General features: G+C 34.8%; 1 protein-coding gene across 8 annotated transcripts in view; it reads left to right on the top strand.

The window, feature by feature from the left end:
- PIKFYVE (phosphoinositide kinase, FYVE-type zinc finger containing) overlaps positions 1-25,575 on the top strand; it is a 70,387-nt gene extending 44,812 nt beyond the window's left edge. For 3 of the 8 annotated variants that reach the window (XM_016135013.2, XM_016135017.2, XM_016135011.2), the window contains 19 exons: positions 1,632-1,810; positions 3,428-3,541; positions 3,924-4,032; positions 4,137-4,291; positions 5,988-6,078; positions 8,383-8,443; positions 9,313-9,450; positions 10,244-10,364; positions 11,889-11,984; positions 13,393-13,476; positions 14,204-14,301; positions 15,799-15,963; positions 17,285-17,344; positions 18,012-18,188; positions 18,971-19,074; positions 19,806-19,934; positions 21,025-21,286; positions 21,701-21,775; positions 22,320-25,575. In XM_016135013.2, coding sequence (XP_015990499.2) covers positions 1,632-1,810; positions 3,428-3,541; positions 3,924-4,032; positions 4,137-4,291; positions 5,988-6,078; positions 8,383-8,443; positions 9,313-9,450; positions 10,244-10,364; positions 11,889-11,984; positions 13,393-13,476; positions 14,204-14,301; positions 15,799-15,963; positions 17,285-17,344; positions 18,012-18,188; positions 18,971-19,074; positions 19,806-19,934; positions 21,025-21,286; positions 21,701-21,775; positions 22,320-22,435 — 2,334 coding nt within the window. In that variant the 3' untranslated portion in view covers positions 22,436-25,575. Of the gene's footprint in view, positions 1-1,631; positions 1,811-3,427; positions 3,542-3,923; positions 4,033-4,136; positions 4,292-5,987; positions 6,079-8,382; positions 8,444-9,312; positions 9,451-10,243; positions 10,365-11,888; positions 11,985-13,392; positions 13,477-14,203; positions 14,302-15,798; positions 15,964-17,213; positions 17,345-18,011; positions 18,189-18,970; positions 19,075-19,805; positions 19,935-21,024; positions 21,287-21,700; positions 21,776-22,319 lie in introns of those variants that run through there. The other 5 variants (XM_016135010.2, XM_016135012.2, XM_016135018.2 and 2 more) reach the window with 3 other exon arrangements.
- Positions 25,576-26,105: the final 530 nt, after the last annotated feature.

Below are 26,105 nucleotides of genomic sequence, written 5' to 3'. Positions count from 1 at the left end.
TGGAAAAAAGGTAGGAAAAAGACTTAAAACACAATAGTTACAGTATGCTCAGTCGTTTGTATAAGTTTGAGCCTATATCCACATTGCTATTTAAGAGATACAGATGAGGCCATGTTTAAATTGATCTCTACTGGTTTTTCATAAACATTCTTGAGAAAAGTATCACATGTTTTATTTATTTTGTTGCTTTTCTTTTGTAACTCCAGAAGAAGTATTCGGTGCCAATATTACGTGTTTAATATATGCTTTTTATCCAAATTGTTTGCAGTGAGCATGTGCCAAATTTAACTTCATTGGCATTTTTATTGGCTTATTTTGGAGTGTACTTTTGGAAGGCACATATGGGAATTAATTACAGGTAAAAAATAGTGCGAGTTATATCGATATCAGTTGAGGAGGGCAAAATCAAAGTTAGTTCCTTCTGCAGTATCAAATATATAGCTATGAAATCTTTCTTGTATCAAGAAATGTTTCTCAGTTTTACTTGTTCTTACAGACTTTTAGTTTCTGTTAGACCGCTGGTAATATTTTGTTGTAGAATATATGAACTTTTGTAGATTGACCAGTGAACTAAATGAATAACAAATTTGATCTTTATGTCTTGTATACTTTGGCATATGCACTTTATTTTAGAACAGAAACTTCTGCCTTTGGGTTTATGTTAGAAAGGAAAAGGTAAACAGTGCTTGTCACACCAAAATGGAAAACTTTTATGTGTCAAAAAAAGTTATAACATATGTGACCAAACATTAATATACTTAATATTCAATTTCTGTAAGCCATGATAATGGAATAATGGGCAAAAGGCATGCATGACAAAGCAAGTTAATACAAATGGCCAGTAGATTTATATAAATAAATTTTATTTTTAGTAGTTAAAGAAATATAAATAAAACCAGCGAGTGTGTTTTTATTTTTTTTCTTTGAAATCTTTTACTCTTTGAAATCACATTTCCAAGATTTATAATTCCTGAGATTAGTAAGAAAGTAGGGGAACTAGTATTCTGATACTGTTGGAGATTGTGTAAACCAACACACCTGTTTTGGAAGACAGTGTGACAAAAAGAGTGAAAGATGATGTAAGTGTTCATGCTCTTTGACCTACCAATCCCCACTTTTATTAATTTATTCTAAGAATGTAATTATGGACATTTGTAAGTATCTACTTATAAGGAAGTTTATCATAGCATCATCAAAATAAAGGAAAACTTAGAATGACTTAAATGCATATCAGTAGGGATTGGTTAAATAGTTCCATATAATGGGATACTCTGCAGCCATTAAAAATCAAGTGGTACAGAGTGTTTTATGTGGGAATTTATTTATGATCTATTGCTAATTTAAAAAAAGTGGCTTTAAAACTAGTTACAGGAAAGAGTTTTGATGTATAAATATACTTTCTGTGCATGTAGAAAGAAAATAAATATATTAGCATATTGACGGTGGTGGTATTACTGGTGATACTGCTGTCCCCAGCCATCTCTAACTCCACCCGCCTTTCAACCTTTCTTTTTCCAGTTTTTAGCCATCAGACGATATTAAATTTGTATTAGAAAAGGAAATATATTACTTTTTAAAAAAGAGATTTGTAATATGTGATAATATAATGAACGATTTATGCTGACTTTCAGGTAACACCAGTTGTTGCTCTTTCCAATGAATCCTGGTCCATGTCATTTGCAAAGTACCTTGAACTTAGGTTTTATGGGCACCAGTACACTCGTAGAGCCAATGCCGAGCCATGTGGTCACTCCATCCACCATGATTATCACCAGTATTTCTCCTATAACCAGATGGTGGCATCTTTCAGGTGAGAAGTCAGAGCATTTGTACATAATCGCATACTCCCTGGAAGGCTTTGTGACATTTCCTCTATTACTAGATTGAATTAATTTGTGGTGTGTATTGTTCCCCACCTCTGCCTTTGCAAATGGAAAGGGCCATACATTGGGTGAAGAGCTTTCAATGTTATTATTTAATCCTTACCCTGAGAAATAGCTACTATTATTACCCTCACTTACTTATATAGCTTATAGCTCACTTATAGAACTAGCAAATGACAGAGTCATGATATGAACTAGTAGATCTGCTGCTACAGGTATTACTCTTAACCTTTGTGTGTTATTGCATCTAAGAGTTTGTCACAGTTTTTGCTAAGACATTAACTGGCATAAGAATAGTCAGATATTCTGGATAGAGCTAAAATCACTGGTTCAGAGATGGTTCGTTACACTGTCGTAGTAAATGATTTGAGAAAGCCTTCACGTTCTGCCTTCAAAATATATCCAGAATCTGAACACTTCTCACCATCTCCACCACTACCACTCTGGACTGAGCCTGGTTTTTTCACTAGATTATTGCGGTAGCCTCAACCAGTTTGCCTTTGGCCTTGACACCTATAGCCTCTTCTCAACACAGCAGTCAGAATGACCCTATTAAATAAAAAATCAGCTCAGCGCACATCTTCTAATAGGTGTCTGTTTCACCCTGAGTGAAAGCCAGAGTCCACTTATGGGCCTGGCTGGTAAGCTCCTAAGGGCTCTGGCTGCCTAGGGCCTCTCTGTTCTTACCTGCTACTCTCCCCAGCTCACCCTGCTGCAGACTAACTGGTGTCTTGGCTGGGCCCTGGTTATTTCAGGCAGGCTCCTGCCCGGTTGCCTTGTACTTGCTCATGCTCCTCAGAGCTGCCTGCTCCGCAGATATCTGCTTGCTTTTCCTTACTTCCTGCATGTCTTTGTTCAAATTTCACCTGTGCTGACTCCCTGTCACCCCTAGCGTTCCCTACTTCCCTCCCTAAGCTTTGTTTTTGTCTGGTTTGTTACTCAAATCTTATTTCTGAATCCTAAGGGCAGGAATTTTGGGCCTTGTTAGTGCTGTATCCTCAGTGCTTCAAATATCACTTGACAGGGCTTCAGGAAATATTTGTAATTGGACTCTTATTTCCTTTTTTAAGCAGGAGCTTTTAACCATGACCCCACAGTACAGGCGGGGTATAGCATTACTAAGACTACATAAACCCTCAGGTAGGAAGTCGAGAAAGGCTCCTGAAGAATCCTCAGGAGCCAGGAAGGTGCAGAATACCTATGTCTAAGCTAATCCTAGGAAAGAGTCCCTCTCTGTTTGTAGAGGTTTATACCTCTAGTCTTTTTTGTATTTAAAGCATCTGAGGATAGTCTTGGGGGATAAATGACGATATCACAGTGCAGTGGAAAAATGAACAAACAAAATTATTCCATATTGGGGAGAATATTTATGATGGTTGAAAAAAGTTATCTTCAATATTTTTACAATTGTTTAAAAACACCATTTTATAGAAACTTAATTACTTCTTATGAATAGGATTTAGTTGACTATCATGATATAAGTTCATTCAAAATATCAAAGTATTTTTCACTTTTCTACTCTGACTTGTATTTTCTTCTCTCAGTTATTCTCCCATTCGGCTCCTGGAAGTGTGTGTTCCACTCCCCAAAGTATTCATTAAACGTCAGGCCCCGTTAAAAGTGTCCCTTCTGCAGGATCTAAAGGACTTCTTTCAGAAGTAAGTTTTAGTTTCTTTGATCATTTTTTTTTGTTTGGTACTGTAATCTATAGCTATGATAAATACCAGGTTTATTCATTTAGCTTTCTTTAAATTGTAAGTAACTGCATTTTTCTAATTGTATGTTATATATGCTGGATGTCAAAAAGTTAAAATGTAGACAACACATAAAAGTATTAAAAAAGAAGACAAACCCTCAGACAAAACAGATGTTAAAATTTCGATGTACATCCTTACAGCTCTTTTTCATTCTGCAAAATGATATATGATTCTTAATTAGATAAAACATAAAGTTTCGTGTATGACATCTTTTTTCCATTTACATGAGATTAGAAAATTTGATTCTACTTTTTTAAACTTTAATACTCTTTATATTGCTAAGAGTTTCACAGGTATATCTTGCTATTGATGAAAGACTCGCATCTTTGAAGACTGATACATTTAGCAAAACAAGAGAGGAAAAAATGGAAGACATCTTTGCACAAAAAGAGGTAGTTTATTCCTTTGACCGAAACCCAAAAGTGAACTATTAACTCATTGGAAGTTTCTTCTGAGATATGTCTCAGATGGCTGGAATTGTTTCTGTTTCTTGTAGATGGAAGAAGGTGAGTTCAAGAACTGGATTGAAAAGATGCAGGCAAGGCTAATGTCTTCCTCTGTAGATGCCCCTCAGCAACTACAGTCAGTCTTCGAGTCACTCATTGCCAAGAAACAAAGCCTCTGTGAAGTCCTGCAAGCCTGGAATAACAGGTATGACTTTGCAGTCTGGTGTTTATTTAATATGATTGCAAAATTTGGTCTGCCATGATGCTCGTAATTTAAATGTCTTTCTTAATTGTAGATTTTTATTTTACTCTCAAGTTGCAGAAGCTTGTATTTTCTATCACCACTACCACCCCTATATCTTTAAAATATATATGCTAATCTTCAGATAGTTTGTGAAGATAAAAAAACAAAGATGAGAACAGCCTTCAATACTGTTTCAAATACCTAAGTGTGTTTGCTTATTGAATCTAATATATCTGAATTATTGTGTATCCTATACCTTTATTTAAATATTTATTTTGGGAAGTATTTCCCTTTAATGCTTACATAAATGTTTGATTAAATTATTATAACATTTATTCATAGAGCACTTGGATTATGCTAGGCACTAAATAAGAAATAAGAAAGACACTAAACGGACATCTACTCTTTTTTAAAAAATTAAATTCACTGGAGTAACATTGGTTAGTAACATAAGTTTCAGGTGTACAGTTCTGCAATACTTCACCTGTATATTGCATTATGTGCTTACCACCCAAAGTCTGGTCATTTTCTGTCATCATATATTTGACCCCCTTTTCCCTCTTTACTCTCCCTCCCCTCTTCTTCTCTGGTAACCACCCTACTGTTGTCTGTGGCTGAGTTTGTTAGTTGCTTTCTGTTTTATATCCCACATGTGAATGAAATAATATGGTTTTGGTCCTTTTCCATCTGACATTTCACTTAGTACAATAATCTCAAGATCCATCCATGTTGTTGCAAATGGTAATATTTCATCTTTTCTTATAGCTGAGTAGTAAGTATTCCATTGAATATATGTACCATATCGTCTTTATCCAATCATCCATTGATAGACACTTAGGTTGTTTCCGTGTGTTGGCTATCATGAAGAATGTTGAAATGAACATAGAAGTGGGTACATATATCATTCATTACGAATAAATGTTTTCAAATTTTTTGGTTAGATACCCAGTAGAGGGATTGTTGGGTCCTATGGTAGCTTTATTCTTAATTTTTTGAGGAAACTTCATGCTGATCTCCATAAGTGGCTGTACCAGTTTACAATCCCTCCAGCATTGTATAAGGGTTCTTTTTCTCCATGTCCTCTCCAGCACGTGTTATTTCTTGTTTTTTTTTTTTTGTTTTTTGTTTTTTGTTTTTGATAATAGTCATTCTAACAAGTGTAAGGTATGGTAGACATTCACTTTTTCATTTGATCTTAATGAGTCCAAAATGTATATACTATTTCCATTTCAGAGAAACAAGCTATGGCTCTAAGAGACTAAGGAATTCGCTCAAGTTATAAAGCTGTTCATTGTCAGAACTTGGCTTTGAGCATAGGTATATCCATCTTTAAAGTGTTCTTGAAGTTATGTTATGCTGTCTCTTATAGTAACTTGCTGCTCTTTTATAACTATAGTCATATCAGTAACAGCTCTTGATTCATTGATTAGATTACATGCTGCCGAAGCGAGCACATTCATTGAATAGAAATAAGACAAAAACTTAGTTATGTACAACTTGAGAATCTATTGTAATCAAAATGCAATCTGAATATTAGGAAATTGTTATTATTGTGGTTTCAGAGCTGTAAGGAGAAAATTTGTAAGTGTCATTTGGTATATAGAAATAAAACCATATTCTTTTGTTTGTTTGTTTTCTTTTTTTCCTTTAACTGTAGGTTGCAGGACCTTTTCCAGCAGGAAAAGGGTAGAAAGAGGCCTTCAGTTCCTCCAAGTCCTGGAAGACTGAGACAAGGGGAAGAAAGCAAGGTAATAAAATGTAGTCTTGCTCTGAACCTTCAATGATATAAATATTATAATTAATTTCCATTATGATATTTATAAGTGATAGTTTAATACACACTTTATTAATAATATAAAATAGGGTTTTTTATTTTAAAGTTGTGAGGTTTCAAGGAAACATGACCTAGATTAATTTTTTATCTTAGCCCGAAATAAAATGTTATAATTCCTTTATTAGAAACATTTATTAAAACCTGCTAGCTACCGACATTAATGAGGATAGTATCACAGTGGCAATAGGTGCTATAAAGAAATTGTGGATATTTTGAGTTTATAATAGAGTCCTGATATATTTTGCTTTCACTTTTGGGTGTTCTTTATCTCTGTGTTTAAGTGAGAAGCTTTTCTTAAGGGGTCCGGGTTAGTTCTACACATTGATTTAATTAGCCTTTCCTAACTGTGTTAGTTTTCTCTTGTTGCTTAACTAATTACCACAGACTTTATGGCCTAAAACACAAATGTATTATCTCACAATGGGTCATTGGTCTGGTACAGTGTGGCCGCGTTCTTTGTTCTTTCTCACAGCTAAAGTGAAAGTTTCAGCCAGGGCTGTTATCTTACCTGAGGCTCAGGGTCCCCTTCCAGACTTATCCAGGTTGTTGGCAGAATTCGGTTCCTGGAGGTTATAAGACTGAGGATCCCCTTTTGTTGTTGTTAGTCAACCACGATGATTCTCAGCTCCTGGGGGCTGCTTGCTTTCCTTGTCATGTAGCCCCTTCCATCTTCAAAGCCCCGTGCTTCAAATCTCTCATGCTTTAAATCTTGGAATTTTTCTGCGTCTGACCTCTAAACATGGATTTAGGGGACACATGATTAAGCCAGGCCTACCTGGATAATCCTCACTCCTTTCAGGTTAACTGATTTGGGACCTTAAATACATATCTTTTTGTACAAGTGTATAATATCTATAGAAAAACCTTTTCATGAAATAATGGATCCAAGTGCTTTACATCTTTATGTTATTTAGTAATAGATAAATGAATTCTTCATTTTTGTCTCATAAATAACTGTAGGAATCACTTCTCCTTAAAGTTGAGGTGAGGGGAAGAATAAAGATTATTGAAGATGATTTGTATATTAGTATTTGCAAAGTAGTCTAGGGCTAGCACAGACTGCTAATGGTCTTCCTATTTGCCCACTAAAGAAACTGCAAAGCTAGTGATGTAAGACCTTTAACTATAATATATATGTAGACACAGAATTTAAAATATAAAATTATTCAATAAATGATAATCTTTTTGAATGGTTGAAAGTTGACTTGAAAATCTGTAGCTCTGCCTTTATATTTATTCATTTTATAAATAGTTCTTGTGTGCTTTTGGACACTGTTCTAGGTTCAAGGCATACATTTGTGAACAAAGGCCATTGTCACTGCCCCCATTGAACATTTGTCTAATGAGAAGACTGAAAATAAACGGATGAACCAATAAACATTTTCAAAACAGATGGAAAAAAAGCTGTAAAGAAAAAAATGAGGGAGATGGAGCATATTGTGGAAGGAATGGGTGGTGGTTGGTTATTTTATATAGAGTGGCCAGGAAGGTCTCTCTGGTGTAGTGAGCAAATCTAAAAACATTCTAAGCAGCAGTCTAAGAAATTACTTTGTAATCGAATTGTGCACAGATTATAGTCATTCTAAATATGTCTTATCTGTGGATAATGGGATTTGAGAAAGTCCAGTGGATAATAAAAGATTACTAGGTTTAATGGATAATCATAAGTAGTTCCTAGTTGCTTTAATACTAAGAAGTGAACTCCTGTTTAGTGCAATATTCTGAAAGTGTGGTTCAAGGACCCCTAGGGACCCAAGACCCTCTCAGGGGCTCTACAAGATTTCTCTTTTTCAACTGTGTGCTGGCGTGAAGTTAGGTATTTTTTATATACTTAAATCATAATAATATAACTCAATAGGTTAAATGCAGAAGCCAGAGATGAACCTCACTGTCTTCTATTAAGCTAGACATTAAAGTATTTGTAAAAGTGTAAAATAATGCCACTCTATTACCAATTATTTTTTGGAAAATAGCTGTGTTTTAAAAAGATATTTATCTTAACGTATAATGGTTTATTGTTATTTTTAAGTGAATTGATAAATTTCTAGTAAGGTAAAAATTGGAAAAGATAACCCATATAAAAGCCATCTGAATGTCCTAATGATTCTTGAGATTGAAGGAGTCCTGAGACCAAAACATTTAAGATTCATTTGGCTAAAAATTTTTTTAAATGTGATTTTAACGTTCCCTTAAGAACAAAGTATTTTCTTCTCCACAGATAAGTGCAGTGGATGCATCTCCACGGAATATTTCTCCAGGACTTCCAAATGGAGAAAAAGGTGAGTCTTTAGGTCTAATGATCACCTGCCATTGTATTTAAAGAGTTTCTTAGTCTAGTAATTGTTTTTAACTGCTAATATTGAGAATTTTTTTTTCTGATGCAGTTGTTCATAGACTTTGTTTCCTTTCCTGTAGAGCATTTGTAGCACTGTTAGTTTAGAGTTATCATAAAGTATATTGCAAGAAGAAAATTTAGGATCCTAAGATATAACTAAATAGAGAAGGCCACTGATAGGAGAAGAACAAACAGAAAAAAGGAGGTTGAATTTCTCTTTTGCTTTTTACAAAGTCAACTCCCAGATTTCACTGCAAAAATCTTACAAAGTTTTATATTGTTATGTCACTAAAATCTTTTCTAGACTTAGGCTATTTTTCACAATATTTCTTGAATAATTTGGTGACATCCTAGAAAGTTTGTGGGGAAATTGACTGAGACCATCTTTGTAGAATAAGAGCTCAACTAACTCATAGTTCTTGGCATTTTTCTATTATAATTAAATGAATGTTCCCCCTTAGAATAAGCATGTGATTTTTTCCTAATAGTGTCATAATATAATTCCCTATTAAATTGAATGAACTAATATTTAGGTAGGCAGTATGGTCTAGTACAGGTTGTTGGATAGGAGTCAGACTTGGTTACCAGTCATAATGCTGTCACTAAGATCCAGTCTGATTGTAGTCAAGTCATATAGCCTGCCTGGATTTTTATATCCATTACTAAAATATGCACTAAAATGGCCTCAGTAATTTTTAGGAAGCTAAAATTCTTTGGTTTATTGAAGTAAAAATATCGGTGGCACTTTAAAAACATTACCGTTAGGTAGGAATGGACTAAATGTTTTTAAACAACTCATTTGTTTTTCTTTAGAGGACCGCTTCTTAACAGCCTTGTCCAGTCAGAGCTCTACCAGCTCTGCCCATCTCCAGCTGCCTGCTCCGCCTGAAGTCACGTCTGAGCAGTTGGCAGGAGGGTCCACTGAACTAGACACAGCCAGCATTCCCGAAGGTGCAGTTTATCAGTTTTACTGTACTTCATCCAAAAGAGAAAAACACTCTGAATGCTTTGACATAATGTTTTCCAATCACTAGAATTTAAAAATTTTATACTTATTGAAAGTGCTCTTTTATAGCTTTTTTACCATATCACTTCTTCATTTGTACTATTGTTCATGTAAGTATCTCGGTAACAAAATGTTATTTGGCTGCATCTACTTTTTGAGGAATATTACTTTCTTAAGTCCCATAAAGTATAACCAATAAGAAAACAGGAGAAATTGAAACCATTTCTCCAACAACAAATATGTGTTTTACTAATGGCAAATTTATGCCTTGCTTCTCTCTTGCTTTCTATTTAAGTAGTAACTTCTTAATTATAGTGCAGACTTTAAATATAACTTAATTGCAATTATACTTATATGTAATAGCCACAGTGCACATAATTGAGTTGAAGTGACAACATGAACAGCTGTGACTAAGTGCATGCATACATACTCAGGCAGTAATTCCATCATGGCTGCTGCCTGGCCGCTGCATTGATTGTAGGATGATCTCAATTTCAGAACTGTTAAAGTGTAAAAACATTAATCCCTTGGAGTCAGTGCTGGGTATGCTTCACTGTTGCTTCTTGTTTCAGCCTATAATATTCATTATCGCTAGATTAGAAATTTCACACCATAATTGATCATTACAATGTACATACATTTGTGTTCCAAAAAGGAAAAGAAATAAAGTTAAAGCTTTATAGTTTTTTACTCTTCCTGAATATTGACTAACATATAAGTGAATATTTTTCTTCTTAGATGTGTTTGATGGACATTTGTTGGGATCCACAGACAGCCAGGTGAAGGAAAAATCAACCATGAAAGCCATCTTTGCAAATTTGCTTCCAGGAAATAGCTATAACCCTATTCCATTTCCTTTGTAAGTATTATAAAAGCCAGTGGCTGTTGGGTGGTTTTATTTTTTACTAAATTAAAAACAAACAAACAAACAAACAACTCTCCCTATAGATTTACTCTCTACATATTTAAATATGTTTAACTATATATAAGTATTTCTCAATTCTGTATTACACGTCATCACAGTAAAATAGATGTCTTTTGGTATAATGTAATTTGTAGAACATGTGATCATTGTTATATAGTAGATGAGTGAATGAAAAAAACATTAACTGATGTTGCTTAATGCTTAAGATTACTGTTTCTAAAAACAAGTGTTTTTATATTTATATATATTTGAAATGTACTACTGTACCTGTTGATCTCAGAATCCTAAAAACAAATTGTTGATTGTATATGAGGATGGTATTGCTGACCCAGTAATTTACTGTGACATGGTACTTTTCTAACAGTGGTGATGAATTACAATGACTCATACAAGTTTTTATGTGATCTTGTTTGTACTGGGCTCGCTCACAGTGGGAAAAAAGATAGGCTGGCAATAGGAGTGCTTTTCTTCTGCTGTCTGGCTGGCAGGTGCAGCTCTTATTACTTTAGTACAGGTGTATCCACGTTTGTTAATAAGGACTTTGATCATATCTGACATATGTATTAATTTATTCAGTCAATATTTAAACTTACTGAGCACCAGCTCTGGTACCCCAGGATGTGGAAAAAGATTAATAAGGAGAAATCACTGCTCTCGGGAGCTCACAGTCTTGGGGAGGAGACAAGTAGAGACTCAAGTACAGCTTCTTGCCCCAACCAGATTAGGTGTCTTTGTTACACGCTCTCATGATTCCCTCACAACACTCACCACAGAAGGCATTGTATTTATTTGGAGGATTATTTGTTTTGTTTTTTTATCTCACTATACTGTACACTTTACCATGACTATTTTTTTCACTATTGTATTGTTAATGTCTTGCACACGTTAGGTGGTTAGTAATAGTTTTGCTCAGTAAATAAACTGTTACTCAAATGAATGAATGCTTCCCTATGGGATTCAGGGTGGAAATTGGCGGACCAAGATTTGGGGTAAAATGAGTCACACCATTGAGTTTCCTTGTGATATTAGGAGAACGGTTGTGTTATGTTATTTCTTATTGGGCTAGTAGTACATTTCCACAATTTCTAGAAGACTTTACTTTCAAAATTACAGTAGAACAAAATCTTTTACACTTTTGCTGTTCATTGTAAGTCACTTTTGAGATGAATTTGGCTGAAAGTCTTATTAGTGTGGAAAGCTTTGTTTGGAGTAACTATTCCAGAATGCTCTGATTTGAAAACTAATAATTTTCAAAAACTGATAATTTTTAATTGCCTTTAAAAACTTTGACTGTTAGGTTCAAGTCTGCATACATTTTGGCTTAATTATATTCTTATAATTATATACTATGTTGTTAAGATTGCATTTATTTGCAATGTGTTAATGGTTGTATATATGATTTTTTTTTTTTTGCTAATTTTGTGCTTATTTATTTATGTACTTAAAATTTTTGAACAGTGACCCAGATAAACACTACTTGATGTATGAACATGAGCGGGTGCCCATTGCAGTCTGTGAGAAGGAACCCAGCTCCATCATTGCTTTTGCTCTCAGGTATTATTCATGGGGCTTTTTCACCTATGGTTGTATTTTTATATTTTACGTATAGTTTTTAATTGCCTTATTGTTGAGATGTTACATAAAATAGAGCAAAAATGATTATAGGCAAAAAACATATAATCTAGGTATGATAGCTTATTTTCTTGTATCTCAAATTGTAGTCCTTACCCAAATGATTATAGGGTGATTCCTAAGCGAGCTCCTAATAACTAAATTGACTAGACAAGTTATTTACTAATCCTTTAACCATTCTCCGTAGTGTAGTATGTATCCACTGCATCCCTTCCTTGATTTACTTATTGACATAATGCTTCGAACATATCTGCCCTATGTTATCTGAACATCTTTTTTTGTACTCTTCATTTCCTTTCTGCTTCTCACACATAGCAGGTAAAGTTTAGGATACACCGTTATGTATCCTAAAGAAGCATTCCTCTTTAGAAATAGATATGTCAAAAAGAACAAAGCTTTTAAATCTTAATGACATGTTGGTAGTGGTAGAACTTAGTTTAAATAGAATCTATGATGTTTAATTAAAAAAATTTTTTTCTGTTGCAAGGCATTGAAATTTTGATTTTGTATATATTGGTTACAAGGAGTCCACTTATTCAATAAATTTTGAATGTCTACAATGTGTGATATATGAGGTATTAGATATATAGAGGGTAAACAAGATAGATTTATATGCCTCAGCATTTATGGAGTTTAAAGTTTACTGTTTGAATAATGACTTTTTTTCCTTTAGAAGATTCCATATTAAAAATGTTTTATCATTGCCTTTTGGCCTTTGTCAAGCTAGTTAGTATTTGCTTCTCGCTTTATTTCTTAGTCATACTACACTAATAAGAAAGGTAGAAGAGTCAACCAAATCAACAATATATTTTGTACTATCAGAAAGCAAGTATTCTGGTTGTGGTAACGTTTTTTAATGTCCTGGCAAAATAATACACCTAAAGATGCTTCTCTTGTTTCCTAACATCTGATTTATCTAAATTAGGGCTCCCAGGCTGCGAGTTTAAGAGTTGAACTTTTTTTTTGGTGGATGCAACATAAAAAAATTTTCAGTAAAGCGTTCTCAAGTTCCTTTCCTCTCTATTATACTAAACCCTGAAGTTTCATACTTGTAAATCAGCTTTCAAACAATTAAAGTATTTCATCTAAATGTTAGTATGTAGGCTTTCACCATCTTCATTTAGGATATCGATAGTGGTTGGTGTGTTGAGTTGTATATTGTATTCTCTCTGGAGACAGATACTTGATAACTTTTGTTAAATGTACTTGTTTAATAATGGATACTTATAATGATTGTGTTTTTATAATACAAAGCTAATTTGGAAGTATATAATTTATTTTAAAAGGAGACTGTAATGTTTAACATTTTTCAATCTGTTTCTACCCTAAGTTGTAAAGAATACCGAAATGCCTTGGAGGAATTGTCCAAAGCAACTCTGCGGAACAGTGCCGAAGAGGGACTCCCAACAAATAGGTGATCCATGATTGAGCAGAATCCACTTTAACTTAGCTATGTCATTTTTCTAAATGCTCATACTTCAGTTTTATCAGTGTGAAAGTTTTTGGGATACACACTTGTATTTTAGCCAATAATTGATAGAGCAAAATTCAGCTATAGCAAAAGACCTTCAACTGTTTCTTTGGATACTGTTTTCTGATAATTGCCATAGAAGTCAATGTACATTACAGATTTAAACTTTCAACATTTTAAATTCTCTCTAAAAAATAGTAATTTGTGCAATTAGTAAGCTACTGTTTATCTTTATAACTTAAAATATTTGTGAATTTTCCATAATAATTAAAGGTCCTAATAGTTAAAACAAAACAAAAAACCCAACCCCCCCCAAAACCATTTCTTTTAGTATGTTTAGTATTCTAGACATTGAAACAGAAATTATCATAGGCTCATTATTTTGGTTCTTACTGAAATAGGTTTTCCAACTTCACTAAAGCTTGTGCACAAGCTTTTATAATATTCCTCCATATACATTTATAGTTAAAACAGTTTGCTTTTTTTTTTTTTAAGTCCAGTAGACATTTCAAGATTTCCATGTTCTAATCTGTATTTATAGAAATTATGAATCAGATTTACGATATTGTGGGTTTGATAGGTGGGAAATAGATTAATGAAGGAATCAGAGTACTTGCTGTTTTCTGTCTGAATAATATAAAACCAACTTTTCTTTTGTTTTTCATTTTAGTACTTTAGACAGCAGACCAAAGATTAGCAGCCCTGTTAGATTACCTGAGAGCAGTGGAGGACAGATGAACCGCACAGCAGAAACAGAACCACAACTAGGTAAGATTACAAATGGAGAAGTAGTTATTATTAGTTTTGTTTGTCATTGCAGTTTGAAGAAGAAAACACACAAGAAATACTTCCCGACAAGGATTTATTACTTCTGGTCTTTGAAATATAGTATGGATTTAGAATTTTTTGAATATCCTCTTTTATACATATTTTGCTTCTTTTTGATTCTTAAGTTTATTGAATTTGGAACTCCTAGAAACTCAGAGTTATGCAGAAAGAAGGAGGATCTGGCTTCTTAGCTCGGGCTTTCAGTTTAAAGTATACAACCTTGGAAATATAACAGCAACTTTTTTTTGCTGTTTTTACAGTGTTGCTGAGATCATGAAAAGAACTCCTTATGCATCATTTCCTTTAATCCCCACAGGAACCACATAAGGGTTATTTGACATAGCCTAAATATTTTAGAAAGATGGTTTAGACTTAGATTAAGCAATTTTCTCAAATTAGACAGGTAGTGGAGAACTGGGATTTCAACTTTGGTCTCGTCAGTTAGGAATGTATTCACTACAAGTAATAGGAAACTCGTGGCTAATGGGGTTTAAGCAAATGACAGTTTATTCTTCTAAAATAACAATGTCTGCAAGTGGGCAGTTGCTGGCAGGGGTTCAGCTGCTCAGCATCGTCATGACAACATATAGGGGTTTCTCTATGATTCTCAAGTTTTACTCATGGTTGGAAATGTTCTACTTTATGTCGACATTTGAGGCAGCAAGAAGGGAGGTATAAGTTACCGCTGTTCCCTTTTATTAGAAAGCAGCAATTTCCCCTTTCAGTCTCATCAGTTAGGACCGTCTCAGTGCCACCCCCCCCTGCAAAGGAGACTGACAAAGTGATGAGCAGCACTGTCCTGCTTGGCTTGTACACATCCTGATGTTTTCCCTGGGGCTGTACACACGGCTGTCCCTGTCCCCCTCCAAAAAAATAGTTTCGTTAGCAAGGATCAAGGTGGGCGTAGAGACCATAATGATATCTGCCACCCTAAACGAGCACTTTATGATTCACATTTGATATGGTTTTGTTGATGGTAAATGTACAAGATTAGAATTATATATACTAAGCTCATAGAGCATTAGATCATATATAATCTCAAAACTAAGAAAAGTATAGAGCAAGCTTTAGTAATATTTTTGGCCATTCTATATGATTTACTTTCTGAAGATGTTAAGAACAAAATCTTATATTTTGCTGTGTTAAAATGTAGAAACACGAACAATAAAAATACGTTACCTTTCACTTTGAATTCTCATAGCTTGTAATGTTGTTTTGTATTAGTTTAATTAATTGTATTGTAATACTATAAAAATTCAGCCCAAACTTACTCTTGTTGCTTAAGTTACCGTGACTGCCTTGGAAAGATATTTTTCAAAGGTTTTATATAGAATCCTACCCTTATAAAATGGTTACAGCTAACATGGAATGAGTTGAAAATTTTAAATTTTTCCACATGTAGTGACCTGAGTTTAATATGTTGCTTCTTATTTGTAGCTAAGAAAGCTTCTGGAATGCTATCCTTCTTCCGCGGGGCAGCAGGGAAAAGCCCTGACCTCTCTTCCCAGAAGAGGGAGACCTTACGTGGAGCGGACAGTGCTTACTACCAGGTTGGGCAGACAGGCAAGGAGGGGACAGAGAGTCAAGGCACTGAGCCTCCAGGTGTGTTAAAGGAGACCAGATGTACTTATTCTAGGCTTTGGTTTACTCATTTTAATTATGTTCCTTATAGCCTTGAGTAGATAATTACTGCTAAAACCAGGGCCTTCCCCCTCCTCTCAAGTCTCAGCGTGGTAGAGTGGAAAAAGCATGATACTTGGAGAGTCCAGTTGGGTTCAGATGTCATTGCTATCACTTACTGTGTGGTAGAATCAGAAATCCTTAGTTTCCGTACCTGTCAATTGGCAAAGACATGTCTTTCAAGGTTTACTGAGGACTAAGTGACATCACATATGTAAAATATCTGTCTCACCATGTAACTCCCGATGTATATCAAATGTGTTTCTTCCACTACACCCCCAGATGTTTCCCTTCTTTTCTGGTCCCTGTAAGGTTGAGACTGTTGATGTCCACCTTCATTTTGGTATTTAAAAAATATATCTACCTGATTATGTTTGAGTGTGGGTTAGACCAAACTTTGCCATCTTGCTTTTGTAAATGAGAGTGTATTGGGACACAGGCATGCCCACCCATTTACTGACTGGCCGACTGCTTTCAGGTTACGTCGGCAAGTCAAATAGTTGAGATTAAGAAACTTAACATCTGGCCCTTTACAGAATGATATTGGCAACCCCTAGGTTAGATCATGAATTAGTTTATTTTAAAATCCAATTGCATGGTAAAATTTCATTGATAATTAAGATATCTGTTTAATATTCTATAGGCTGCCATTGGGCCTGTGATTCTGGAAAGGCATCGGTACTTTGAAAAAACAGTTTTGAAATGTGAAACTTAGAGGATGACTTGTTCTTCTAGATATTAAAAAGTGCTCCAGATCTGCAATAATTAGAGTGGATCTGGCAGTAGATTGTCAGACAGATCAGTCAAATAAAAAAAAAAAAAAAAAGCTCTTAAGTAGACACTAGTGTATTTTTTATATTATATAAATATCTTAGTATGTGGTGTAGGGGAAGCATTATTCTACTTATGGGCAAAACTGGTCATAAACTCTGATAAAGAAGCAATGGAAATTCTTATGGAAGAGCTGATGTAGCATATTGCTATTATAGGAATCACTTAAATATGAGAATAATTATTCTTTAACCTAAATTCTCTTTTTTAATCTAAAAATTGATCTTTTAAAAGGTACACACATTTTTATTGTAATAGTTTACACAGTTTAATTGTATACATAATGCTTAAGAGTGACTTGACTAGCTATTCGAGTTGACTTGTTTTTAATGTTATATCAGGGGAAAAACAGGCAAAATGGAGTGATAGCTGTTAAAAACTTTGGCTTTACTACTGATATTAAACCTTTTAGATGAAACAGATGGAGGAGATACACAAAAGAAACAACTCACAAATCCACACGTGGAGCTTCGTAAGTATAAGATAAAATATTGTTGGTTCGGGGACAGGGACTATAATTGAGCAAACTATTATTTGAGGCTTCTAACTTTATACTAGGTAAATATCCTACTTCTTGAACAACATTAAGTGTGTGTGCTGACATAACTTTTATTTAATCTAGATTTAGCTTATAAAATATATATTGTTCATTTCAAAGAAAGTTAATTTATAAATTTGAGTTATAATTTATAAATTATAATTTTATTTAGTTTCTAATGTTTAAATAATTGCTTATTGTGTATTCTAGAGCCACAGAGTGTTGACAAAGTATGTAGAGTTGTGTGTATCTGTGTGGGTACCAAAAATTTATCCAGAATAATATATACCATAAAATTTAAGATGTAAAAATACGATGATGAAAATACAGTAATTAGTATAAAATTGGAAATGGGTCTTATATTAATATGTTTGATTTTTCTATAAATTTGTAAGGGTGGTCATCAGATGCTCGCTAACCCTCTCTAAAGATCACTTTAACAGAATTGTAATATTCAGGGGTACAGTAGACTAAACATGAAAAATGCTATCATGGAGAAAACTAAATAATTGCCTTTGATGGGGGTGGGGAATTGGGCAAGAGGAAAGAGGTATTTCCAATTTATAAAAGCTTTTTTTCCCTTAAACACTTCTGTTTATAGAATTTTCCGACGCTAATGCGAAGTTTTACTGTCGGCTCTACTATGCGGGAGAGTTTCATAAGATGCGGGAAGTGATTTTGGGCAGCAGTGAAGAAGATTTCATTCGTTCCCTTTCCCACTCGTCACCCTGGCAGGCCCGTGGAGGCAAATCAGGAGCTGCCTTTTATGCAACTGAAGGTTTGTTGTTTTAATTTTTTGCTAATTAAGTAGTATCCATCTTTTTCCCTCAAATAATTTATAAATGACTTGAACTGAGGTAGTAGGATACTGTCAATTGGCAAACAAATTTTTGTTTTTCTTTTTACATTTATGCTTTATGCTGTATCATAAAATATTTAAAAGCATATGCATGTATATGACAATCATTGACCAAATTGGACAATCATTGACCAAATTCTTACTAAATGTTCTTTAGTCCTGAGTTTTCCAGATGTAAATAGTAACAGAGAACTTCTAGAAAACTCAAAAGGGTATCTCAGAGCTGATGAGAGAAAGGTAAAAACAGAAATATTTAACCTGAAAATAGGCTGCTAACAGTGAGGCTTACAGAAGACCGTACCACTTGTACCTCACGCTTCATTCCCCATGCCCTCTGAGATAATGCAGCAGGAAGGATGTTACTTGATAAGAACTTTCATAACGGTTACTTATTGGACTACTAACAAAGGAGCTTATAAAATTTTACTTCGTAGTTTTAAAAAATAGGTCATCTAGCTGTGAATTTAGGGGTGGTGCTTACTGTCAAAAGTAGAGATTCTTGACTGTAAATCCATAGAAGCCCTTTTAAATATTGAATTACCGGAGGACTATGTTCCGATCAGATTTTTCTCTGTGACATTAGAAAATGTTCCTTAAAAATGTGAAGCAAACAGATCATTTTGGATTTTTGGAATGATTTATTATAGATTACCTCAGTAAATACTGTAATTGAATAAACACGTGAAATTTCTGCCTTTCAGATGATAGATTCATTTTGAAGCAAATGCCTCGCCTGGAAGTCCAGTCTTTCCTCGACTTTGCACCACACTACTTCAATTATATTACAAACGCTGTTCAACAAAAGGTAGAAATCCCAAACCTTGGTCGATAGTTAGAGTTTGCTAGGCTTTTTCACAGCCCAAGAGGTAGTCCTAATGGCAGTTTTTTCCATGGTAAGTTATGAACAGGACATGACTGGATTTCTGTTATGCTACTGAGGTGTGATGGAATGCAGTGATTTCAGACTTTTTCCTCCCTTTGCCAGTGAGGAACCAAGAGATCCCTAGCAAGTTGCATTTAATTAGTATATATAAAAAAGGCAATTAAAAAACATTAAGTCTGAATGAAAATAGCTGCATATTAAACAATTTGTAATTTTGCTGAGATAGATGTTTGAAACATGTTGAGAAATGAGGGCATGGATCCGGTAGGCAGAAAGAGAGGAGTCACTGGCCCAGGTTTGCCTAGTTGTCATTGAGCAGTGACCCTTTCAGTAAACATATGAGGGAGTCATGGACTATTTTTTTCATTTACGGTTTATTGCATGTTATTGGGGAAATTCTGTGTTATGATAAAATTTGCAAATGGAGCAGTTGTGAAAGATTATCACTTGGGAGAATGTTGAGATCTAATGTATTTATTGGCATTCCTGCCTTACTTGCTCCTGAGATTCATGGGCTTGCGTTTTTTCCCAGGTTCTCTGACTGTTCATGTTAATAGAAAATCATATTTGGCTATTGCATGAATAATCCAGATATTGGTATTAAATTACAAATAATCTTTTTGATAAGAGTTTATTCCTCTTTCCTTGATTAGCGGCCCACTGCCTTAGCCAAAATTCTTGGAGTTTACAGAATTGGTTATAAGAACTCTCAGAACAACACTGAGAAGAAGTTAGATCTCCTTGTCATGGAAAATCTTTTCTATGGGAGAAAGATGGCACAGGTAAGGATATTGGACTATGCAAAGCATTTAGCTACCGGAACCCTTCGTACTTCATGTTTCTGAATATCATGATTCAGAGAATAACATCTTATTTGCCAGAAGATTAAACTTTGATTCCTAGGGAAAATTTAACTTTTGACTAGTTGAACCCTATAGGAAAGAATATTGTGGGCTGGTCCTAAAATTTAACATATCCAGTATCTTAGAAACACAGAATTATAGAATTAGAAGGCAGAGCCACTTCCATCATCTCAGTTTTAAACATGAAGAAATTAAAACCCAGAGAAATTAAGTACTTTACAACATCACACAGATATTCCTAAAACTTAGGTTGGTCTACATTCTAGAACAGTACTCTTCAAAGTGCTGGTCCTTGACCTTTCCAGTCTAGAACAAGGAGCTTGTACTAGAATGTAATTCAATGCACCACTTTCTTCTTTGAGAGTGTCTTGCTATGAGAAAAACATTGGCTGAATTAAACAGTGTGCCTCTGGATGAAATTGATTTATATTCTGGTTCTAGCTCCTTATGTCACCGTGAGCCAAAAACAGCTAGCTAGCAGTGGTCTGTCAAGTCCACTTCTGGTCACACTGGTCTAGTACCCAAGTCCTCTGATCTGAGTGTGTTGCTTTTACTACCACCCCAAAATTCCTAGAGCTGTACTGTTGCTTCTATTTTGCCATAAATAATTACATGGGTTTCGGAATCAAAACTCTTAGGTTTCCTAAGACTGCATGTGTTTCTTTAAACTGCTTTATATAATCCAGTGATATATTTTTGGAGTAACTTGTTAATATTTCTTGAAGTTGATTAAATGGGTCAGTTATTCCTGAAATGTTTCTGTAACTGAATACTTGGCATTAATTTCATTTGATACAATTATATCATTATGTATTTTAAAAGTATCATACAATTATAATGCATGCATGTAATGACTTATGTTAGGTTATATAAATTATAATTAAGTTTTTCAATTAAATTTAAAAGTGTATATAATGGTAGTGGCTACAGGGAACCTTTCTGCTAATTACGTTAATTCATCCTATTTGTAGCGGCTAATATAAATGACAGAGAATTTTCTTTCTGCTAGGTTTTTGATTTGAAGGGTTCACTTAGGAATAGAAATGTAAAAACTGATACTGGGAAAGAAAGTTGTGATGTAGTCCTGCTGGATGAAAATCTCTTAAAGATGGTTCGAGACAACCCTCTGTATATCCGTTCTCATTCCAAAGCTGTGCTGAGAGCCTCAATCCGTAGCGACTCCCACTTCCTTGCTAGCCACCTCATTATAGATTATTCTCTGCTGGTTGGGCGAGACGATACCAGCAATGAGCTGGTAGTTGGAATTATAGGTAAGTCAATAAGCATTTCTTTCTTATAGTTAATGAACAAAACCAGAGTAAAATTTGAAGATCATACTGAACCTGTTCTAGAGATAGCCTCTTGAATATTTTCACCAACTTTTATTGGAAAACTCAAAAATAATAGTTTTTAAATTCTAGTACCTGCTATTCTATTTCCTCATTTCCATTTTCATTATCTTCACCAAGAATATATTTATATTAGGAAGTCACTTGTAAACGAAGCCCTGTGTAAGAGGTTGTAAGGATTAAATGAATTAATATGGAGAAAAACCCTTAGGATAGCACCTGGCATGTTGTCAGCACTCAGTAAATGTTAACTATTGTAGAAGGAATGGTGGTTACTTTGTCACCTGATTATATTTGCTAACATAACTTTACTGCTAATATTGTTCCCTGCAACAGATTACATTCGAACATTTACATGGGACAAAAAGCTTGAGATGGTTGTGAAATCAACAGGAATTTTAGGAGGACAAGGTGAGTAGAATTTTCATTTTCTTTACCTTCTAAACTGTTCTTAGATTTTCCTTATCATCTGACATTTTAAAATGGATAGTTTTAAACTCTAAAAATATGTGTGGTTATCTGATATTATCATTTCCAAAATGATCAAGTAATAAAGGGAGTTGCGTAGGTGGGGAAATACTGGGTTTAAATTTGTGTTAAAATGCCAGAGGTTCTCAAAATGAAAAGTTAAAAAAGAAAGGCTGGAGGTTCTGAATGAGAGGTTGTCTGTAATTAACACTTGAAATCGTCTTAAGTTCTCTGAACACTGCTAGCCCCTTTGTGCTTTCATATCTCTCTCTACTCTAGGCAAGAGCTAATCTTTTAAAATAGAAACTTTTCTCCGGAATGCCTGATCGGGGTCATGTGGCTTGGTGAACAGCACCCTACCTCCTTTCTGAGGCTGCTGGGCTGCGTGTGTCTTTATGGCAGTTTAAATGAAAGAACGTAGTTGTTGAAGTCAGTTGCCTGATCTCTTATGTAACTAACAGCTTTATTTTCTTTTTCATAATCGTAGGTAAAATGCCAACTGTGGTCTCTCCAGAGTTGTACAGGACTAGATTTTGTGAAGCAATGGACAAATACTTTCTGATGGTACCAGACCACTGGACAGGCTTAGGTCTCAACTGCTGAAAAGAAGCAGTTGTTTTGAAATGGACCATAAAGAAAAGGGAGCTGGAACAAAGGACCAACAATAAACTGCACGTTTTATTTCTTCATCACATTCACCACTGTCTGCCAAGGTTTTTCAGTTCTGCAGCTCTGCAGGCCATCTGTAATTGAAGAGTTAAAACTCTATGAATTTGCACTTTGATTTTTGTTTCGTTTTGTTTTGTTTTTGTTTTGATACCTACAAATTGTCTATGCCTAGGCTGGAAAGTTGCTTGAACATTTTTTTACTTAAGCTAAAATACATAGACACATTTCAAAGGGCTAAGGTCAAATGTATGGTTAGAGATGAGATAGGGTGAAAAACAGGTTCTCATTTTTGCTAACAATCCTGTTAAGAAAACAGTGTTTCGTAGATAGTGACTCTTGTCATCACATTTGACACATTCTTTACTTAGAAAGCATTTGTAGAGCTGGCGATTTTTTTTCATTTCTTATGTAACAATTTAATGTTGCCTATTATCAGAATTTCTGAAACCTTTAAAAAATTCTGAATTATTCTATTAATGGCCAGTGAAACATACTGACAGAATCTCGTTTTTGTTTTACTGAGGAATTTAACTTAAATTGGGGATCCTGTCATGTTCTGTGTCTTGCCCTGTTTTCCAGTATGTTTGTTTTTCTGGTTCTGTTCTGTCTTTGCTTCTCTGTGCATGACAGGAGGCCATAGCCATTAACTTTAACCCTTTCTTTCTGGACTTTTTAAAGCTTGTTTACAACTTTTGTGCAATTAGTATGTTAAACTGCTCTTACCTACATATACTTTTATTCTAGGTTTTCCTCCCCATTTTCAGGGGAACAGTAGTAAATCTCTCTACAGTGACTAAATCCCCCAAAGGAGAATGATTAATGAAGGATTTTTTTTTTTTTACTTTAAAAAATAAATTCAGCCCGATCCAAGAAATTTCGTAAGAGGGAAGCACTTGCTTATTTTTTCGAGGTTAAGTGTATTTTCCAATATAACCAGCAATTTAAGTGATATCTATAAAATCAAGAATCTTCCAGTGTGGATATCCCTGTTTTCTAATTTTCTGTACCACTTTCTAGGCCAGTTGTGACTATTGAGAAATGTTAAAAGATAAAATAGTAAGGACTTCTTGTGTAATAGAGTGGTTTATAAAAAAAAGTGATCGGAAGTACTAAACGTAATAATAACATATAACCCTCGATATTTCCTCTTGGCTTCTTTCCATAACAAGGACAGGGATTTGGGGATTTATAAAATTGTAAGAGTTCTATTGTTTTCAGGCTTCCTAAAATAGCACATTTCTCTTGTAACTTTCACATAATAAGAGAAATCTGGCTACGTTCCATTACAGAGACTATAACACATGAAATAGGAACGTTTTAGCAAATTTGCTTTAGAGAATGAAAGCATTAGTTTGGTGTATGGTGCTTATTAGAAACGTTTGTTTTGGACTAGAAACAAGGTGATCAAGGACTTACAACTGATCTGTTGGTAACCATTAAAAAAAAAAAAACAAAACCCAAATACGTGATTTTAGTTTTGATGTCAAAGACTAGGAAAGGAGTTGTGCAGGAGTGAAAAATATGTGAAACTTGGTTAACTTCTTATGTGTCCAGGAGCAATGGATTTGCATCTCATTTTGCATGAAGCACTGTCTTGTCTCTGTTCATTTTTTCTGTGAGAATACGTCTGGTGATTTATCCTGTCCACTTCCTGTACCCCCAATCAAGGACACTTCCAGTAGAAGGTGTCTCCACCTGGCTGCAATCAGATTCTTTCTTTCTTTTAGTCTTCATACTGCACATGGCTTGGATTCCCTATTAGAATAGCTCCTGATGATAATTGTGTCTTATTTTGTTTTCCTTGTCCATGACTCGAAGAACCATGTTTTTAAAGTACTCCTGCCTCTTAGAAAATTTTGTGGCTAAAATAATTCCAATATAATACAATCTAAAACAATACTTGCTGCCTCGTAAAGATAATCTATACTTTTAAAACCGTCATAATGAAGGGGAAATATAAAATTTAATTTGTTGTGAATGGTAGGACTGTGTCCCAGGCGCCTTGCTGCTCTCGTGTAGGCCACTCATAAATATAAGGTGTTTGAAATATTGTGCTGCTCAGTGTTAAGCGTTGAATGACTTTACCTCTCTTGACTTCCCCTTCACGGCCTGGAGAATGCTAATGCTAACAAGTTAAGAATAAGGAAGAAATCTTAACACTTTCTTCTTTAGAATAAAATGTAAATCCCGAGAATAATTGATAGTTGCACAAGAAAACTCTATGAACATGTTGCATTGTATAAAAATCTTATTTATAAATGTGAAGCTTTTTGATGCCATCAAAACTTTATTTAAAAATAAAAATGAGTTTTTTCTTACCCAAGCCCAAGACAAATAAGGGGAATAAGCTGTTGCAAGCCCATTTGTATTCTATTGACTATTTTAAATTTATAGATTTTCAAAATTTTCTATAAAGTTGTCTGGCTTATAACTTTTTCTTTGGTGCAGCCGTGAGTGGTTTTCCAGCTTTGGCTTTCACTGGATAGTGTAAATAGTAGGGTTGTGCGGGTTTTGTGGCATCAGTTTCTTCTTGGCATTTTACCCGTTAATAGCACACTTGAATCACACTGCCAGGGGGAGTAACAACCCACCTGTAGAAAGTTTGGTTAGGTAGTAGCGTGGGGACTTGTGAATGAGCCTGGTGGCAAGACGGATCAGGCCATTCATTCATTATTCCTCAAGTGTTAACATACTGATGTATGCAGTATTCAAGGCATCTAGTGTGATGCCTTTTTTTGTTGTTTTTGTAACTGGTGCGGTGTATTATAGAAAAATTAAAATTATAATCATGAGCATTTTTATTAATGCTTCTGTGCTGGTTTTGTAAAAAAAATGTACATTATGTCTTTTGACAGGTTTAATTTTAACTAGAGAAATGGTATTGTAAATCATAATAGCCTCTTTTAGTGTAAAAATTTAATAATTGATAATAATGTATTATATTGTATGTATTTCTCTACTTTGGTTTCAGCTGTTTTATATGATTGACATGTTATTTAAGAGATAAAACCGCCTTGACCTTTTGAAGACTTCAACTGTAGATAAAAAAGACAATAAACTGAGAATCAACTTCACTTAGTTTCGAATCTATTTGAGGAAAATAACGAGGGGCGGTGGAGTTTGGTGTGGAGGCCTGGGTGCCGGCCTAGCACTGTTGTCCTCTGTTCATCCTCTCCAACTTTGTTTTCCAAATCTTTCACTAATAAATAGACCTTTTCCTTCCATCCCAGAAAGGGGGTCTTAAACCCATAGGTTCCCTTCCATCAGTAAAAAGCGGCCCAGCCCTTTGTGCACTTGCCCCGCGGGGAATGCCGACTTCGCGCAGGGCTCTCTCTCAACTATTAGTTTCTCCTGCATTCAGAGTTTACCGAAGTGGATCGAAGTGGATCGCAGCAGCTGTGGGCGCAGCAGCCCCTGTGAAGGGGCCTGGACTCGCCCTGCAGGACTGAGAGCCTGGCCCCTGGCACCGCCCCTCTGCTTCCTGCAGTGGCCAAAAAGGTGCAGGCACCACGTTTTCTGTCCTCCTGCACTTAAAGTCACGCGTCAGACGTTAATTACAAGATTCTTGGGGTAATGCATAACGAAACTTTTTTTAACCTCATTT

The sequence above is a fragment of the Rousettus aegyptiacus genome, unplaced genomic scaffold (assembly GCF_014176215.1).
Source record: "Rousettus aegyptiacus isolate mRouAeg1 unplaced genomic scaffold, mRouAeg1.p scaffold_m13_p_2, whole genome shotgun sequence".
NCBI lineage: Eukaryota > Metazoa > Chordata > Mammalia > Chiroptera > Pteropodidae > Rousettus > Rousettus aegyptiacus.
This window is presented reverse-complemented; position numbering and strand designations above follow the sequence as displayed.